The sequence below is a fragment of the Engystomops pustulosus genome, chromosome 2, assembly GCF_040894005.1.
Source record: "Engystomops pustulosus chromosome 2, aEngPut4.maternal, whole genome shotgun sequence".
Lineage (NCBI taxonomy): Eukaryota > Metazoa > Chordata > Amphibia > Anura > Leptodactylidae > Engystomops > Engystomops pustulosus.
This window is the reverse complement of record NC_092412.1, coordinates 7,028,393-7,047,301: the sequence shown is the minus strand read 5'-3', so window position 1 is coordinate 7,047,301 and position 18,909 is coordinate 7,028,393. Positions and strand designations below refer to the sequence as shown.

Sequence of the window (18,909 nt, the reverse complement as noted above, 5' to 3'; positions counted from 1 at the left end):
AGACATGGCCCAAGTTAGCACATAGAAAGACAGTCTCTCTAAGTGTAGTGCTCCGACTTTCAAGAACAGAAGCTCGGTGCGGTGTCAGACTTGAGAGGATTTAGCCACTGATAGAGGAGATAACCACAGGCTTCTCAAGACGGACCACAGGCAAATGATGCTAGGAGACCAGAGCAGCATCCATGAAGTTTTCTACAGAGGCGGAATCCAAGAAAGCAGAAATCTGGAACTGGCTACCTGACCCAGAGATGAGCAGAACGGTAATATTCAGACGTGGAGAAGCTTTTCTCTCACCTAGGCACGCTTCTCCGAAGAACCCTAGGTGTGTGTGTTTCCCAGATGCCGAGGACGGACAGGACAAGTCCCAAGAAAGGGTGATGTCAGACGTGGCGCTTTGTTTGCGCTTGCAAAATTAACACAAAACACAAAAAATTGCCAAAAAAAATTAACACAAAGCCCTTCTGAGATAAAGTATAACAGATAATAGAGAATGATATCTGTGGCATATGGATACCTAGGGACCCGGGTCTAATCTTTTTCTGGCGCCTGACTGAGATATTCCAGTCAAAGAGACATAAGTTACCGACACAACTCTAAATGGCAGCTAGACTGCTAATCCCTAAACTCTGGAAACAAGAAACAGCCCCTTCAATAGGGCTATGGAAGAACAAAATCATGGAAATTTTCTGGTTATAGGAACTTATTCACTGGTCTAAGGGAGATATGGGACAGAGGGGTAGAATACCACAAAAAGAGATGGGTAGCAAAATGAAACAGAATGAGGTAATGAAGCAATACTAGGCAAAATAAGAATAATAGTAATTTGATGGAGAGGAGAGGAACCCCAGAAAGAGAAAACTCTAACCCAAGCAACCCCCTCCGCCCCATCCATCCCCACCCCCTCCCGCCCAACAATATATACGGATAGGGCCTTTGCTAGTTCAGTATGTAGAAATGACAGCCAAGGCAAAGATTCTCCAGGGCAAATACACAACATCAGCACAAGAATGTTAATAAAGAACTACCATGTAATAAGGGTACAGAAAGGCAGAGGCAGCCATCACCCCCATATTCAGGGCCTTAATCCAGGGGCCAATAACAATAAAAACCAGAGCTTCAGGAGCGCCCTGCACTCATCATTGCAAGGAAGTGCTGCATTGTTAGGACGGGTGTGGTCGTATCAAATATTTTATAACAAACTCTGTACATACAAAACCAGGGCTGCGTCCCGGACTGCCTCTGGCTGTAAATGTAAATGACCGTGCTGTATACTGTATGCTTTGTTAAATTTGTTATTGCCCTTTATGGTTCCGAAAAAAATAAAAGAATAAAAATTTAAAACAAAAATCATTCCGGGAGTTATCCCAGTTATGGCAATACCTCATATGTTGGAATACTACAGGATACAGGATATCCAGTTATCCATAGGTTTTGGAGCTCCGTGATTGATGTTGGGGTGCCCCTTAGGTACGAACAGAAACCCCCAAGAAGTGACCCAATTTTCGAAAGGGCACCCCTCAAAAATTATATAGGGTTTGTGGGAGATTTGGCCCAGTAGAGACTGAGGTAGCGGAGATATGTGATGCAGTTTAAGACAGTGACACCAGAGTTCAGTCCAAAACAGGTTGTGTCTGTGTTTCTTCAAATAGCAGGTAGAAAATAAAACAGCCTTCACATTCAGGCATCAAACATAAAACAAAATCCTACCCGTCTGGGTGCTAGCTATACAGAGAGTTCCCCTAATTCACAACTCAAACATAGTTACCTTACAAGGATATGGCTGTTCCAGGCATGGAGGTCAGGGCTGTGTGCGCTCTCCAGCCTCCTTTCAGAGATCTCTGCTGCCCTGCTCAGCAGCTTTATCCCGCCTGATTAGGCTGCTACCACCACCTGTGTCCAAGGTGCTGAACAACACAAAACATAACCTAGCCCAATAGGAAGGTGGAATGAACCGCCCCACTACCAGCCTGTGAATCCATTCTATAAAAATCCGGCCCAGCAGAGTTTTAAACAACCTCTTCAACAAATAGCTTGTTCAAGCCGTACTTCCCGGAATTACAATGTTTGCAGCTGGACAAACACATCCTCTGCATGAAGGCCTTGCATAGTAAGAAAACCCATCGTCCATCCACAGTTAACCCCTTCAGTGTCTCACAGGTTGTATGAGCATTTTAACCCTTAAGATACTGGCTCAAATGTGAAACAAAGTGATTGGTGCAGAGTAAAAATTGCATTGTTTTCTCAAATGTGCCTTTGAAGTGACAAATGAAATCAGCCCAACTCATACCACTGGGGACAAACACCCCAAAAATCTTTCTGCAGCTTATTCCGGGTAGGGAAATATCCCAGATGGGGCAATAATATGCAGGGCTCAAAATGGAATAACTGGCATTTGGAGCACATACATATTAATTTTTTTTTCTTTTTGGCATCATGAAGCATTTGTAGATGCCAATAGGGACCAGTACAGTAGAAACTGCGTGTTCTCCCGTGTGCGGCGATTCTCCATATGGGGCAATAATTTATAGACTGGGCACACAGCAGGGCTTAGAAGGGAAGGTGCAGCATGATGTATAAGTTGTGCATAGCACATCAGGGTAAAGGTCCAGGGATGTGTGGATCAACTTTCATACATAGTCCTGGTTTTTCTGGGGATTTTTTACAATGATAAATGGTGTCCTTCAGAATGCCTTTTTGGAGCACACCCTGCACATATTTTATGTCCAACCCTTCTTGGCAGTTTGGGGAACTTCTCCTGGAAAGTGCTGCCCTGGTACAATGCGTGATGTGGCCTCGCTTCTAGAATTGCTGGCCCTCCCCCTTCCTGGTCTCTAAAATTGAAAATACTTAATACCTCTTGAAATTCCAGGAAAGTTCCCCTCTGGCCTGCACATCGATATAACACATAAGAATTATATAGAGCTATCTGAATGATGTGCACGGCCCCTCCCATGTACTTGTTATAATCCAGTATGCAGTCAGGTTTGGGGGTTTCTGTACTGATACCTTATACTGGGACTGGGGTGCTGGTGTGCCCATGTATTGTTGTTAATACAAGGACCTCTCTCTTGTCATTACCACACAATAAAGAGTTGCTGCATAGTGCCCGGCTCTCCTGTACAGAGTAGCTGCATAGTGCCCGGCTATCATGCATTCTAATTTTTTGCCCAAGCAGCGACTTAGGGAGACCTCTCTGATCTCTGCGTACAGTACCGCATGCCACAGTATTTCTGGAAACAAGGCCCTTGAATAGTGTAGTAATTGTGCAGGTGGTAGCCCTGGTCCAGCAGTGGGTGCATCAAATCCCACACGATCTTCGATCAAAACCACTCAGTTCAGGGATTAAACAAGATATGCTTCTGCATCAGTGTATCTTCTGACTTAATTATAATAAAAATCCTTTATGTAGCGCACACAGATTACACAGAGCTTGCCAAATCGGTTCCTGTCCCCAATGGAACTCACAATCTAATCGACCGACCAGTATGTTTTGTAGTGTGGGTGGAAACTGGAGGACCCGGAGGAAACCCACGCAAACACAGAGAGAACATACAAACTCTTTGCAGATGTTGACCTGGATTTAGGGTCGGGGAAGCCATTTTCCTCTCCTGTCTGACGCTGGACCGAGCTGCTCAGTTCCTCCAGCCCCCATTGCAAGCCAAGCTCACAGACACTGACTTCCTGCCGGCAAACACATCACAGCCTGAGGAGACCTGCAAACTTCAGGCAGATAAGTTGTTTATCCGACGAGGGGAAGGCACATCAGATCCCATCTCGTCCCGGGATAAAACCAACCTGCTCCCTGTGTATTAAATTTGGTACAAGGGATTTCAATCGCATGGCTAGCATTTTTGAATAGATTTTAATATCAATGTTGATAAGGGAGATGGGCCTAAAGTTAGCACAATGCGTAGTATGCCTGCCCGGCTTGGGGAGAACCACTATATGGGCCAACATAGACAGAAGGTGCAACTTATCGCCCCTAGATACAGCATTGAACAGAGAAGACATTTGGACCCTCAGCTACTCCCCGAACATCTTATAAAACGTGGCCATGAAGCCATCCGGTCCAGGGCTTTTGCCTATCTTTAACCCTATGACCACCTGGAGCATCTCCTGTTCCTTCATTTCCGCCGCTTCATCCCCATGAATCCACGGGGGGCATTCACCTGCAGACATGCCTGTAGGGCCGGATCTTCACAATTCCCCTCTACCCCCTGGTTATAGAGCTGCTCATAAAATGAATGGAATTCGACTGCAATCTCAGTTGGGGAGTCAACAACTCCCCGGGATGACGAGGTGAGAGAAAGAACATGTGTTGCCGGTAGTTTAGGATGCAAAGCCCTCGCTAGCCTGCTGCCACAGCTGCTATACTCAAAATAACCCTTGTGTAGACGATCCCTGGCACACTGGGATTTTCGATCCAAAAATGTGTAAAATCTGCTGCCGTAACGTGTCCAGTTTCGCTGGCAGGGAGTCCGCCTGCGCCCTTTTATTGGCCTCCTCCAGGGCAGCCTGAGTTCGCAATAAGGAAATCAGCCTCTCCGTCCTAGCCCGCTTAACCCTCCCCTCATGGTACATAAAGAGGCTCCAAAGTCGACACTTGATTCCCACAGGAGCGGTATATCATTCCGCTAAGGGGCAAAGCATGGGAGGAAGTCTCCAATGGTCCTCTTGATCTTCTCCAAGCAAACTGAGTCCCTCAACAGGTTGTCATTTAAGCGCAGTAAGACATATACAACCAATGGCTTAAGACTCATTGGGGGACATTAATAGGTTTTTCTGCACCAGTAATTGCGTTTTAAGTCCACTACAAGCAAAGTGCCTGCCTACACATTACATAGGCAATGTAAATATTCACCTCATTAGCAGCTGCCAGAGTTTTAGCTGCCATTGCAACCAGCCGGAGGGTACATCGAGTGGCCTACGCCTGGAGGGGCGGGTCTTCTATCACATGCAAGTGATTACTGCAAAATTTGTGCCATTACAACTTTTAAACCAACTCTTTTTACTGCGGACAACTTACACCACATTTATCATGTGACTCCAGATGAGCTGGAGTGTGAGGATTCAAAAAGTAAAAAAATTAGGCTGAAATCCGCTCCAGTCATAGGAAAAACAAAAATGTTAAGCTCCGTCCGCTGCACACACCCTACACAGACCCCGGGCCCTGCATTACACGCTACAACAGACCCCCGGGCCCTGCACATTACACGCTACAACAGACCCCCGGGCCCTGCACATTACATCCTACACACACCCCCGGGCCCTGCACATTACATCCTACACACACCCCCGGGCCCTGCACATTACATCCTACACACACCCCCGGGCCCTGCACATTACATCCTACACACACCCCCGGGCCCTGCACATTACATCCTACACACACCCCCGGGCCCTGCACATTACATCCTACACACACCCCCGGGCCCTGCACATTACATCCTACACACACCCCCGGGCCCTGCACATTACATCCTACACACACCCCCGGGCCCTGCACATTACATCCTACACACACCCCCGGGCCCTGCACATTACATCCTACACACACCCCCGGGCCCTGCACATTACATCCTACACACACCCCCGGGCCCTGCACATTACATCCTACACACACCCCCGGGCCCTGCACATTACATCCTACACACACCCCCGGGCCCTGCACATTACATCCTACACACACCCCCGGGCCCTGCACATTACATCCTACACACACCCCCGGGCCCTGCACATTACATCCTACACACACCCCCGGGCCCTGCACATTACATCCTACACACACCCCCGGGCCCTGCACATTACATCCTACACACACCCCCGGGCCCTACGTTACACGCCGCCCAGACATCCCACCCCCGCCCCGCCCGTTACACGCCGCCCAGACACCCCCCCGCCCCGCCCAGACCCCCACCCTGTACATTACACGCCACACAGACCCCCGCCCTGTACATTACACCCTACACAGACCCCCGGGCCCTGCACATTACACCCTACACAGACCCCGGGCCCTACGTTACACAACGCCCAGACACCCCCGCCCCCGCCCCGCCCCGCCCGTTACACGCCGCCCAGACACCCCCCCGCCCGTTACACGCCGCCCAGACATCCCATCCGCCCCGCCCAGACCCCCGCCCAGACCCCCGCCCTGTACATTACACGCCACACAGACCCCCGCCCTGTACATTACACGCCACACAGACCCCCGCCCTGTACATTACACGCCACACAGACCCCCGCCCTGTACATTACACGCCACACAGACCCCCGCCCTGTACATTACACGCTACACAGACCCCGCCCTGTACATTACACGCCACACAGACCCCGCCCTGTACATTACACGCCACACAGACCCCGCCCTGTACATTACACGCCACACAGACCCCCGCCCTGTACATTACACGCCACACAGACCCCCGCCCTGTACATTACACGCCACACAGACCCCCGCCCTGTACATTACACGCCACACAGACCCCCGCCCTGTACATTACACGCCACACAGACCCCCGCCCTGTACATTACACGCCACACAGACCCCCGCCCTGTACATTACACGCCACACAGACCCCCGCCCTGTACATTACACGCCACACAGACCCCCGCCCTGTACATTACACGCTACACAGACCCCCACGCCCTGTACATTACACGCTACACAGACCCCCGCCCTGTACATTACACCCTACACAGACCCCCGCCCTGTACATTACACGCTACACAGACCCCCGCCCTGTACATTACACGCTACACAGACCCCCGCCCTGTACATTACACCCTACACAGACCCCCGCCCTGTACATTACACACTACACAGACCCCGTCCTGTACATTACACACAGGATTGCAGAGAGACTTCCTGCTCTCATAAGCAGCGCCCCGCCTACACTGATCACATGATCTATGACATCATCACAGGTCCTTTATCCACCACTTCTCCTCTATACACTCTGCCGTTGTCCCGCCCCTCAGTGACGTCACACTCTTAGGGTCACATGACTAGTGGATAGAGAGCAGGAGGCCCCGCCCCTCAGTGACATCACACTCTCAGGGTCACATGACTAGTGGATAGTGAGATCGAGGCCCTGCCCCTCAGTGACGTCACACTCTTAGGGTTACATGACTAGTGGATAGTGAACTAGAGGCCCCGCCCCTCAGTGACATCACACTCTTAGGGTCACATGACTAGTGGATAGTGAGATGGAGGCCCTGCCCCTCAGTGACATCACACTCTTTGGGTCACATGACTAGTGGAGAGCGTCCTGCACTGAGGAAAGGTAAGTGCTCACCTGTGTTCTTTCAGAAATAGCTGAAGAAATTATACAGCAGCTGCGTCATTTTTTTCCAGCATAAATAACAGAAGTTATAACCATAAAGTCTAGTGGGAGATTATTTCTTGATTCACATTGTTACTTCCGCTTCCCATCTGCTTTTTTTTCATTTTTTTCTTTTTTTCCAGTTTCCGATTATAAATGGGTTAAACCCTGTAACGCAAAATGGCACCAAAATGTCCGAATATATAAAAGATGTAATAAAAAGTGATCAAAAGGTTCTAACGTCCTCAAAATGGCAGCAACAAAAACATCTCATCCATGCCTCCCAACTGTCCCGGATTGGACGCTGTCTCGCCGCCATGGGTGGTTGGGAAATTGTCCCAGGCTGCTCTTTTTTTCCCCGACATTGTCCCACCTCCTCCTCGTCTTGTACATTAAATCTGCAGAGCAGCCGAAGCATCGGAAGGTAAGTAGCAGGAGGTGTTTTTTTTTTGTGTAATACCCACAAAGGGTCACAGGAAGAGAAGGATAGAGGACTGGAGGACAGGAGGAGGCTGGACAGCAGAGGTCCATATGAGGAGGACTGAGGGCAGGATTGCTACATGAGGAGGGGGCTGGAGGACAGGGGCCCGCAGGAGATGGCTGGAGGGGAGGAAGAGGCTGGGGGACACAGGAGGCTGAAGGAGAGGGAGCCACATGAAGAGGCTGGAAGACAGGAGGGGCTGGAGGACAAGGGACTGCAGCAGAAGCTGCAGGACAGGAGGCTGCAAGAGGATAAGGCTGGAGGACAGGGGGCTGCAGGAGGAGACTGGAGGACAGGGGGCTGCAGGAGGAGGCTGGATGACAGGAGGAGTCTGGAGGACAGAGGGCTGCAGGAGGAGGCTGGAGGACAGGGGGCTGCAGGAGGAGGCTGGAGGACAAGGGGCTGCAGGAGGAGGCTAGAGGACAAGGGGCTGCAGGAGGAGGTTGGAGGACAGGGGGCTGCAGGAGGAGGCTGGAGGACAGGGGCTGCAGGAGGAGGCTGGAAGACAGGAGGAGGCTAGAGGACAGGGGGCTGCAGGAGGAGGCTCGAGGACAGGCGGGTGCAGGAGGAGGCTCGAGGAAAGGCAGCTGCAGGAGGAGGTTGGAGGACAGGGGGCTGCAGGAGGAGGTTGGAGGACAGGGGGCTGCAGGAGGAGGCTGGAAGACAGGAGGATGACAGGAGGAGGCTGGAGGACAGGAGGTTGCTGGAGGATGACAGGTGGAGCCTGGAGGACAAGGGGCTGCAGGAGGAGGTTGGAGGACAGGGGGCTGCAGAAGGAGGCTGGAAGACAGGAGGATGACAGGAGGAGGCTGGAGGACAGGCGGCTGCAGGAGGAGGCTCGAGGAAAGGCTGGTGCAGGAGGAGGCTGGAGGACAGGAGGCTGCAGGAGGAGCCTAAAGGAAGGGGGTCTGTAGGAGGAGGCTCGAGGATAGGCGGCTGCAGGAGAAGGCTGGAGGACAGGAGGCTGCTGGAGGATGACAGGTGGAGCCTGGAGGACAAGGGGCTGCAGGAGGAGGCTGGAGGACAGGGGGCTGCAGGAGGAGGTTGGAGGACAGGGGGCTGCAGAAGGAGGCTGGAAGACAGGAGGAGGATGGAGGACAGGCGGCTGCAGGAGGAGGCTCGAGGAAAGGCTGGTGCAGGAGGAGGCTGGAGGACAGGAGGCTGCAGGAGGAGCCTAAAGGAAGGGGGGCTGTAGGAGGAGGATGGCGGACAAGGGGCTGCAGGAGGAGGCTGGAGGACCGGAGGAGGATGACAGGAGGAGGCTGGATGGCAGGGTGCTACCGGAGGAGGCTGGAGTTCAGGGGGCTACTGGAGGAGGTAGGAGGAGGCTGTAGGACAGGGGTCTGTAGGAGGAGGCTCGAGGATAGGCGGCTGTAGGAGAAGGCTGGCGGACAGGAGGCTTCTGGAGGATGACAGGTGGAGCCTGGAGGACAAGGGGTTGCAGGAGGAGGTTGGAGGAAAGGCGGCTGCAGGAGAAGGCTGGAGGAACTGGGGCTGCAGGAGGAAGCTGGAGGATGATGGGAGGCCATAGGAGAAGGAGGCTGGTGGAGATTGGACAACAGGAGGAGGCAGGAGGATGACAGGAGGCCACTGTAGAAGGAGGTTGCAGGACAGGGGGCTTCAGGAGGAGGTTGGAGGACGAGGGGCTACAGGAGGAGGCTGGAGGAACTGGGGCTGCAGGAGGAGGCTGGAGGACAGGGGGCTGCAGGAGGAGGCTGGAGGACAGGGGGCTGCAGGAGGAAGCTGGAGGATGACGGGAGGCCACATGAGAAGGAGGCTGGAGGAGATTGGACAACAGGAGGAGGCAGGAGGATGACAGGAGGCCACAGTAGAAGGAAGCTGCAGTACAGGGTGCTGTAGGAGAAGACTGGCGGGCAGGAGTCCACATGAGGAGGAGGCTGGAGGACAGGAGGCCACAGTAGAAGGAAGCTGCAGGACAGGGTTCTGTAGGAGAAGACTGGCGGGCAGGAGGCCACATGAGGAGGCTGGAGGACAGGGGGCTGCAGGGAGTAGACTGGAGGACAGGAGGCTACAGCTGGAGGCTGAAAGACAGGAGAAGGCTGGAGGACTGGAGGAGGTTACAGCAGGAGGCTGAAGGACAGGAGGCCACAATATGAGGGGGGTGGAGAATAGGGGCCACACCATTTGAGGAGGGGTTGGGGTAGGAGTACAGATAGTATAATGTGTAAGTTTAGGGAGATAAGTGGACAAACAAATGTAAAGGGAGGGATAATATTAACCCCTTCAGGGCTGCTCCACGGCAGCTTTTACTGTGACAGATTGCAGAAAGGACGTAATGACAGTGGCCAACCTCTAATGGCTGTAACTCCTGAGCCCTGGCATCTAGAAACACATCTGGTGTCAAATTAAACAGGAGAATCTCCCCTTTAACCAGAACCAAAAATAACCACCGGTAAATTTGTACTAAAAAGTAGATTTTTATGTAGAGCTTTCTATTGTAAGTTAAGATATTAACACTTTCGCGACCGAGGACGACTGTCAAGTGCCACAGTGGAATCCGACCCCGGCACCTAATTTTCCTTCACGCTTGCGCCGCCATCTTTTTTTCGTACAGAAGGTTTTAATTTTTGTAAATATATGAAAACATTATAAAACCTATACAAATTTATTATCCCCATAATCACAACGACCCAAAGAATAAAGTAGACTTGTCATTTGGGGCGCTCAGTGAAAGCCGTAATATCCAAGCCCACAAGAAATGTCGCAAATGCATTTTTTCATCATTTTCACTGCATTGAGAATTTTTTTCCTGCTTCCCAGTACACGGCATGGAATAATAAATGCCATCACTATGAAGTGCCGCTTGTTACGCAGAAAACAAGCCCCCGCACAGCTCTGTACATGGAAAAAAAAAATAGATATTTAAACGGAGTGAAAAATTAAAACGTAAAATCGAAAAAGGACCTTGACGTTAAGGGGTTAATGTATCCGTCCAGACGTCTTTTTAACTCCTTGGCACATTTGGACGTACATGTACGTCTCGGAGATCGCCCGGGCTCAGAAAGCTATTGATGTTTTGGTAGGGTCCTAGTTAACTTCTTAAACATCATATATTTTACTCTAAATGATCTGATGATATTCCTCAAACATTCCGGTTTTGTCTCAGAATTCGAAAGTGCAACATTGTTATATCTGTTTTTTCTTTGCATCCTTTCCATCAATGATCCACCAGGGATCCGGGAGAAGGACAGAGAGCAGATGGCGGCCAGGATCCTGGAGCTCACCCTGGAGATGATCTCCTTGATAACCGGAGAGGTGAGAGTCTCCCAGGACACGGCTCTTATCTCTAGGAATAACAGCGGGAAATGACTGGAGAGGTGAAGGATTCTTAGGATCTATGTAGTGATCAGTGTCTCCCCATACACAGGATTACACAGTAGTGAAGAAGTCGTCTGGTGAGTGTGTGACCCCCCGTGTGTCAGGAGGATGGACCCAGAGCCCCATCACCGAGCCTCCACCTCATTCACTGATACATGAGCAGAAGATCCTAGAACTTACCTCCAGGATCACTGAGCTGCTGAGCGGAGAGGTGAGCGCTGCCGGGAATGCTGGGACATTGTACAATAACACAAGGGAGGGGTCTGGGTGATGACTGTGTCATTGTGGGTGTCAGGTTCCTATAAGGTGTCAGGACGTCACTGTCTATTTCTCCATGGAGGAGTGGGAGTATATAGAAGGACACAAGGACCAGTACAAGGACATCATGATGGAGGACCACCAGCCCCTCACATCACCAGGTAAGAGGAGACCTTCCTGATTATAGAGGACAGAGCAGGTGTGAGGTCACCTCCTCCATCATCTCATCATCACATATAGACAATGTATCAGTCACTGTGTATATTTCCTATAGATGGATCCAGTCAGAGAAATCCACCAGAGAGATGTCCCAGTCCTGGAGATTCCCAAGATTGTCCGGAGGATCCAGAGAGATGTCCCAGTCTATATTTCCATGTTGTTAAAGAGGAACCAGAGGAGAACGTCCCACTGGATCATCAGGTAGATTGAGCTGAGATTCCTGTAAATCCTCTATAGATTGATGTTATGGAGCTTCTACTTACCTTCAGAGGAGAGTGTGTCTATGTGGTCACTAATGAGTGTGACAGGTTGAGACTCAGATGGTCTGAGTCCTTGGAGTCTTCTACACTGCGATTTACCCAAATTGGGACCCTAGACTAAGAATATAACAATCATAAGGTGTTTTATTATGAAAGCAGTGATGTCCCTCAGGATCAACTAAAATCAATTTATGCAGCAAAATTCCAAAAATCTTAATGTTAATGTGTAGGGATTCTGGATGATGATATTGATCCTGTCTAATCATTACTGGAGGAGACCCTTCTACCTTTAAGACACATTGGCACTTACCTTATCTTTTACAGGAAAGTTGTGGTGGAAGGAGGAGCGGAGAGGAAATCCCCTCATCAGTGACAGAGGAGGGTAAGAGCCTTTCATGTATCTTGTGGGTTATTCTTCCCTTATACATTGCAGGAGGGGATTACATCTTAAAGGGATTAGCCACTATTTTACATAAGTTGCCTTTACTGCCTTGTAGATAATCCCTGAATGTTCATCAATTGATTCAGCAGTCCTGCTACTTACTTTTGTCCTGTGTTTTTGTCCTCCATTCTTCTTTCTTTACTATATCTGAGCTCTGCAGAATAGGTTGAGCTGTAGATGCACGGCATGACTCATCCTAAGGAATCAACTTTTTGAAAAATTCCCCATGATAGATTCCTCGTCAGTGCAGCAGCTGCATCCTTTTTTTTTTTTTTACCAATCTTTGGATGCAGCTGCTGCTGAAATAAAGTTTTATCCAAAAAATATGCTAATTAATTTCATAGGCTACTAGGGGCGTGAAGTAGCCTCAGACGGCTACGGGGGCAAAAACCACTCCTTGCCCCCTGTAGACACTACAAACCGTCCTTTACACACTCCAGCCTGTTCTTCTAGCGCATCTACAGCAAGTGAGCTTTGCGCAGTAGCTCCTGCTCCACTGCCGGTGACACATCTGCTGCCTGAGGGCTTGTGCAGTAGCTTTCATTCGTCTGTGTGAGAAGAACGGGCTGAAGCTCGTGTAGGGTCGGGTCTGTAGTGGCTACTGGGGATGAGGAGTAGCCTTCACCCCTGGTGCTGTCTGAGGCTACTCCACGACCCCAGTAGCCTTTGAAGTTAATTTGCATATTTGAGGATTGAACTTTATTTGGGCAGCAGATGCATCCAAGAATTAGTGAAAAATGGGATGCAGCTGCTGCCCGGACAGGAACATGAGGAATCCTTCCATAAGTAGATTTCTCGTGGTAGATTTCCTTTCAAACATTCTGGAAAGAAACCAAGGACCAAGGTGTCATCTGCCCATGATCGTGTTACCATCATGGCTGGACCTGTAGTTTTGGAGGTTTGATGGGTCTAATGGTCACGTGATCAGTCATCAGTCACATGACGTAGTACATATGTCTATACCGGCCTCTGATCTGTCGGCTGTACGCTGATACACGTCTTAGCTGTTGTACTGATATACATTATTTTGTATTGTTGTTTCTTTTCGGGTGAAGACCAGATGAATAGTGACCATCCACCTCTTCCTTCATCTTCCTGCCATGAAGTGGACGACAAGGAATCAGAAGTTGGCAAAACAGGCCAAGGACCGTGTCCAATATCTTCATGTTCTGTATGTGGGAAAACGTTTGTGGATAAAAGTGTCCTTAAATTACATCAGACCATCCACAGAAAGGAGAAGCCATTTCCATGTTCATATTGTTGGAAGAGTTTTATGCGGAAAGATTATGTCAAGAAACATGAAAAGTTTCATACAAGGGAGAAGCCATTTTCTTGTTCAGTGTGTGGGAAATGTTTTACCCATAAGTCATATCTTCTCGATCATCAGAGGATTCACACAGGGGAGAGGCCATTTCCATGTTCAGAGTGTGGGAAAGGTTTTACCCACAAGTCAAAACTTGTTGAACATCAGAGAACTCACACAGGGGAGAAGCCGTTTTCATGTTCAGAATGTGAGAAATGTTTTTCTTCTAAGTCAGGCCTCATTGACCACGTAAAAACTCACAAAGAGGAGAAGCCATTTTCATGCCTTGAATGTGGTAAATGTTTCAACTTCAGATCATATCTTGTTCGACATCAGAGCCTTCATACAGGAGTGAAGCCATTTCCATGTTCGGAGTGTGAGAAACGTTTTACCAGCAAAACAAAGCTTGTTGAACATCAGAGAATTCACACGGGGGAGAAGCCGTTTCCATGTTCAGAATGCGGGAAACGTTTTCCATATAAAAGAGGTCTTATGGCACATTTGAAAACTCACACAGGAGAGAAGCCATTTTCATGTACTGAATGTGGAAAAGGTTTCACCAAAAGAGTATTCATGGTAATTCATCAGAGAACTCACACAGGGGAGAAGACAATTTCATGATCAGAATGCGGGAAATATTTCCGACACACAGTGAATTCCATGAAAGCTCTAAAGGAAAACCCATTTTTGTGTAAACGTCTTCTTTATAAATGAAATCTTAAAGCGCAAACTCTAATAAAAACATTTTTGCACACATCAGTAGCTCTTCCTGTGATGTGGAGCAGCTTTACCTTATACCTTCGTTACCGATGTCCAGCCGCTTCTTTTCTATCCTCCTCAGTTTACCCCATCGGTGCTGCTTATCTTGGAAAGACTGTAGAGTATTTACACAAGAAACTAGATGGATTTTGTTTGTTGGAAAGGAAAGGGGTTGGTCCCTGCTCACTCTGTACTCACCTTTCGGACACCCCCCACCTCCCTCGCCGGTCCTCTTCTTTCTTCTGATGCTCCGGGTCCGTGCATGAAGCCGTCGCCCACACCATGACGTTAGCCGCTTGCTGACATACTATGTGCAACAGCAGTGCATAAGGACCTGGAGATGGCTTCAGTGGATTCACTTGGTGAGATCTCCCCGGATTCACTAAATTATTTTAGTTACCTCTGTGCTTCTTCTCACTGAGGTTAGTTTATGAAAGAACATAGAACATCATGGGAAGAGTTTAGACTCTGCCCACTCTGTTGCTGCTGAGGAGCATTTCAGACAAGAAGCTTCAGAACAGAAAATGCCATGACTCTAGAAAGAAAAGGACAACAGCACAATATGGGCAGTGCAGCATTATCTTTACTTCACACATAAGTTGGAAACCACTATGACTTAGAGACAGCGGAGCACTTTACCAAATAAAATTTCCTCCCACACATGGTACACACTGTAACAGAATGAATAAGGGAGGGAGAGTACCCAGCCAAGGCAAGTGCTAATCCTGGTAGGGACCATATTCCAGCAAATCAAATCTGTGAAGTAGCTAGTAAGTGTTCTCATTACTTCTCATGTGTGGAGTTCGGTGACACTAGTCTTGTGTTGAACCATATTGGGCACAACTTCATTTTTTAGCGCACAGACTATTCTAACCTGCCTCCCCCTGTTTTACAAGAGTAGACTCGACAAAAAGAAATACATCATATTGGCCCTAGGGTGGCAGAGTCTGAAGCCATCCAGGAGAAAATGCTATATCAAATGGATGTCCATACCCAAGCCCTGCAGGAACATGCGACTAATATTGCTGACATCTTGACGCTCCTAGAGGACATCCGGCATCACCGAAACAATTGGAGAATGGGCTCAGGCATTTTTTACAGAGGAGCTTAACCAACCAACTTCTTCGTCTATTGAGATTGATCGAATCCATAGGATCTTGGGTCCTAAACCATCCAACACCGAGGGCTCCAGAAATATTGTTTGCCGCATCCACTTCTTTAAAGAAAAACAGGAGAACCTTTCATGGCTCCACGATCTGGCAAGAAGAAACCTCCAACTATGGAGAGCCCTAGATCCGTTGCAGGCAGAATTGAGGTCCACAGATATTCCCGTATAGGTGGGGAGACCCATTCCAATTGATTGCAAAGAAAAACAGAAGATCAGCTGTTTTCAGATCCCTAGTAGACCTTCCTACATTTTTAGGGACATCAGAGCTCACACAAGTTGCTCTCCCTGATTCACCGCTCATCAACTCGGCTCCTTTACCACATCCAAGGGAGAATGTCTAGAAGCTCACAGGAAGAACCCTGTGAAGATGTCTAATGTTTAAAAATAGGTTAGATTGTGCCCCAGTCAACTATTGGGTTTCTCTAGTCACAGCATTTTTTCTTCTCTCTTTGTGTAGCCATTAATCTAATAAATTAATTTTTATCACTCAGCTGCGGGCCTAGCCGGCTGAGGCCCAAGTCGAGCCTTTATCATCTGCAGCGTTCTGATGACATTTTTTTTTTAATAAAAGCCGGGTCTTGTGAGACTTGCCCCCTGTTGATCTCCTCTTCCTCCCTCCTAGGGATGCGGTGCTGGTCACCGCCTTGGTATGCTATACCTTCTACTAGGTTTACCGAGTCCGTTAGGGGCCCAGGTTGTACATTACAATTTTTTTTTGTCCTCCTCCCCACACTTCCCAGTCATAACTTTTTGTACTTATAACACCAGAGGGCTCAATAAGCCAGGGAAAGGCAGTCAAATTCTTTATCGTCTCCACAGACCAAGGGTGTTCCAGGAGGGAATATATAATTTAGATTTGACCTCTGGTGCGAGTAAACCTGGCCCCTCTGAGAGCGAAATCTCAGCCTATCTAGATGCAAACCTTCCAGACACTATCTCAGAGGAGGATGCCGCTTCTCTTGACAATGACTTCTCCCCCCGAGGAAACTTGAAAGCGGGAAAAAAACCAGGACCAGGCGGTTTTACACCTAGATTTTATTAAGTAATTGGTGAGATGTTGGCCGGCCCCCCTTAATGATTTTTTTCAACTCTATAGCTCCCAACTGCCTCCTCACTCCCAAGCTTTGCAGCAATTATAGACCTATCTCACTGATCAATATTGACCTCAAAATTTAATCCAAAATCATACGTTTTGCACTTCTGATTGCCCCGGTCAAGAAGCTAGTGACAACACAATATAAACATTGACTGTGGCCTCATGAGCCAGGCGTTCAGGGTCTCCACTTTGCCTTCTTACTGTGGATACTGTTTGATAGGGTATGCTGGGGGTTCCTCCAGGCCACGCTCACAAGGCAAGGCCTGGGGACTAGATTGAGGGAAAGGATCATGGCACTCTACAGAGGTCGTTCTGCCTGTGTTAGGGTAAATGGTTCTCTCTCTCTTGCCCATATGTAATGGCACACATGAGGGGTGTCCTCTGTCCCCCTTCCTATACATTCTAGGGATGTAGGCTCTAGCGTGAGTGCTGCGGGGGAACCAATTAATCCGTTTGTTTGCTTAAAATCTGCTTATATATGTCTCTGATCCGGTAGTTAGCCTTCCCAACATGATGAAAGAATTTGAGACGTATAGCAAAGTCAGCATAAATATCCAAAAATCTGAGATTTTAATTATCTAATTTCCGGGTTCATTGGTTACCTCCTTGTGCTCATATTAAATACCTGGGTGTTCAGATTGCATAGAGCTTAAGTCATGGTGTTCCCTCTCCCTATCGTGGTTCAGAAACCAGTTCCCTACGCTGTACTGAAGAGACCCAACCAGGTTGAAACATCACACAACGCCATCTACCGGGAGTCTGTACCTTTTGGAATAGATATACTGCTTTGGCTTAATCCCACATCATGTTATTAGACTTCTTGTAGGTCATACTTGGTGTTAAGGGGGCTGCTATTAAAGGTAGCAAAAGGAGGAATTGTTTTCCATTTAACACCTTGGAAAACATATTTTCATAAGTCCCTGAGATAGCAGGACATATCCAGGCACCTGGCTGCATTATCTATTAACTATGGAACTTCCTACAGTCCCTGGTCTTGGGGGTGCACCTTCCCCCCCCCACCTACTCCATTCTAGACCCTCTATCTCCAAGGAATAGTCCCACCTCATGGCGAGTCTCTCATCTATAAGATGCTCTCAGGATGTGATGGGGAGGACCTGCCATTGCCCTATATGAGAGCTTGGAAGAATTCACAAAAGAGTGTCAAGAAATCCTCTGTCTCAACTCATAATACGTCCGTGTCTGGTGAAATTCAGGAAACCCGTTTTAAGATATGTGGGATCTGTGCTGCATGTTTGGTGGGTTTGCAAGGTGGTGGACCTTTAGAGAGATTTGTGGTGCTGCTGGGGACCTATCTCCGGCCGTTGTCCTACTATCAATGCTACCGGGACATCCAATCTCAAAGACATTAAGAGGGGCTTGCTTTGGCACTTCTTGGTGGCAATGAGACTAGTGATTCCCAGGCTATGGAAATCCACATCCTTCCCACAAAATTAATGTGGGTGGAAGAAGTTGCTCGCATCCAACGAATGGAGGAACTCAGGGACTTAGATGGCAACTTACTAGTTGCCAGACTTGATCCAAATGGGTTACATTTAGAGACTCCCCGGCCTTCTCTAAGTGGCTCCAGATGCCTCCATAACACCTGGAGACGCCTTTACATTTACATGAAATCGTGAGGTATAACTACCCCCCTTCTTTCCCTCTCCCCTTTTTTCCTTGCCCCTTTCTCCTGACCTGTCCTTGTATTTTGGTACTTTGTCTAGCGTTTCTCTTATGGAGCTGGATGCCTACTTATATTTTCTTTTTCTCCATATTTTTATATGGGGCTGCGACCTGAACACCTGCCCATCTTGTGGGACTCCCACTGTTCTCGCTGTTTTGTTGTACTTTTCAATAAAGGAATTGAACCATAATGCTAAATTACTTTGAGAGCGAACACAAGGCATCATGGGATCTGTGGTCAAGCTAACTGGCCTCAGCTTGAGGGCATAGACAGACAGACATTAGTCTTCGCCCACTTCACCTCTGGTGAGAAATATTTTTTATTGTGTCCGGTCCCTCTCCCTTCAGGCTCTCCTTTGCATCTCTGCCAGTGTATCCCCCCCCCCCCCCCAGCCACGGCCCACATGGCTATGCCGGAAAGAGTATTGAGGCAACCTTAAAGACTTGGGGCCACCGTTGTAACTCCGAACACTGCAAGTGCTGAGCTGAGTACTATCAGCACTGTGTATTGAGACACTGTCAAGACACCGGAGCTGCCAAGGTAGACAATGGGAGAACTTAGGAAGAAGGAGCCCCAGA

The 18,909-nt window shown here is 48.8% G+C and overlaps 4 protein-coding genes across 4 annotated transcripts in view; 2 read left to right on the top strand and 2 right to left on the bottom strand.

Annotated features, from left to right (window-relative positions):
• The window catches only part of LOC140119732 (uncharacterized), a 52,184-nt gene extending 33,693 nt beyond the window's left edge, over positions 1-18,491 (top strand). Inside the window, exons 6-8 of the mRNA XM_072139088.1 lie at positions 11,680-11,820; positions 12,204-12,261; positions 13,377-18,491. Coding sequence (XP_071995189.1) covers positions 11,680-11,820; positions 12,204-12,261; positions 13,377-14,245 — 1,068 coding nt within the window. The 3' untranslated portion in view covers positions 14,246-18,491. The remainder of the gene's footprint in view (positions 1-11,679; positions 11,821-12,203; positions 12,262-13,376) is intronic.
• LOC140119779 (uncharacterized) overlaps positions 1-18,909 on the bottom strand; it is a 654,457-nt gene that overhangs the window by 507,073 nt on the left and 128,475 nt on the right. The gene's annotated exons all lie outside the window — the stretch shown is intronic.
• LOC140119822 (uncharacterized) overlaps positions 1-18,909 on the bottom strand; it is a 661,039-nt gene that overhangs the window by 594,434 nt on the left and 47,696 nt on the right. The gene's annotated exons all lie outside the window — the stretch shown is intronic.
• Positions 7,238-11,645, top strand: LOC140119901 (gastrula zinc finger protein XlCGF66.1-like). The gene is made up of 4 exons (XM_072139337.1): positions 7,238-7,283; positions 10,997-11,079; positions 11,192-11,353; positions 11,438-11,645. The coding sequence occupies exons 1-4, from the start codon at positions 7,250-7,252 to the stop codon at positions 11,579-11,581; spliced, it is 423 nt and encodes a 140-aa protein (XP_071995438.1). The 5' UTR covers positions 7,238-7,249; the 3' UTR covers positions 11,582-11,645.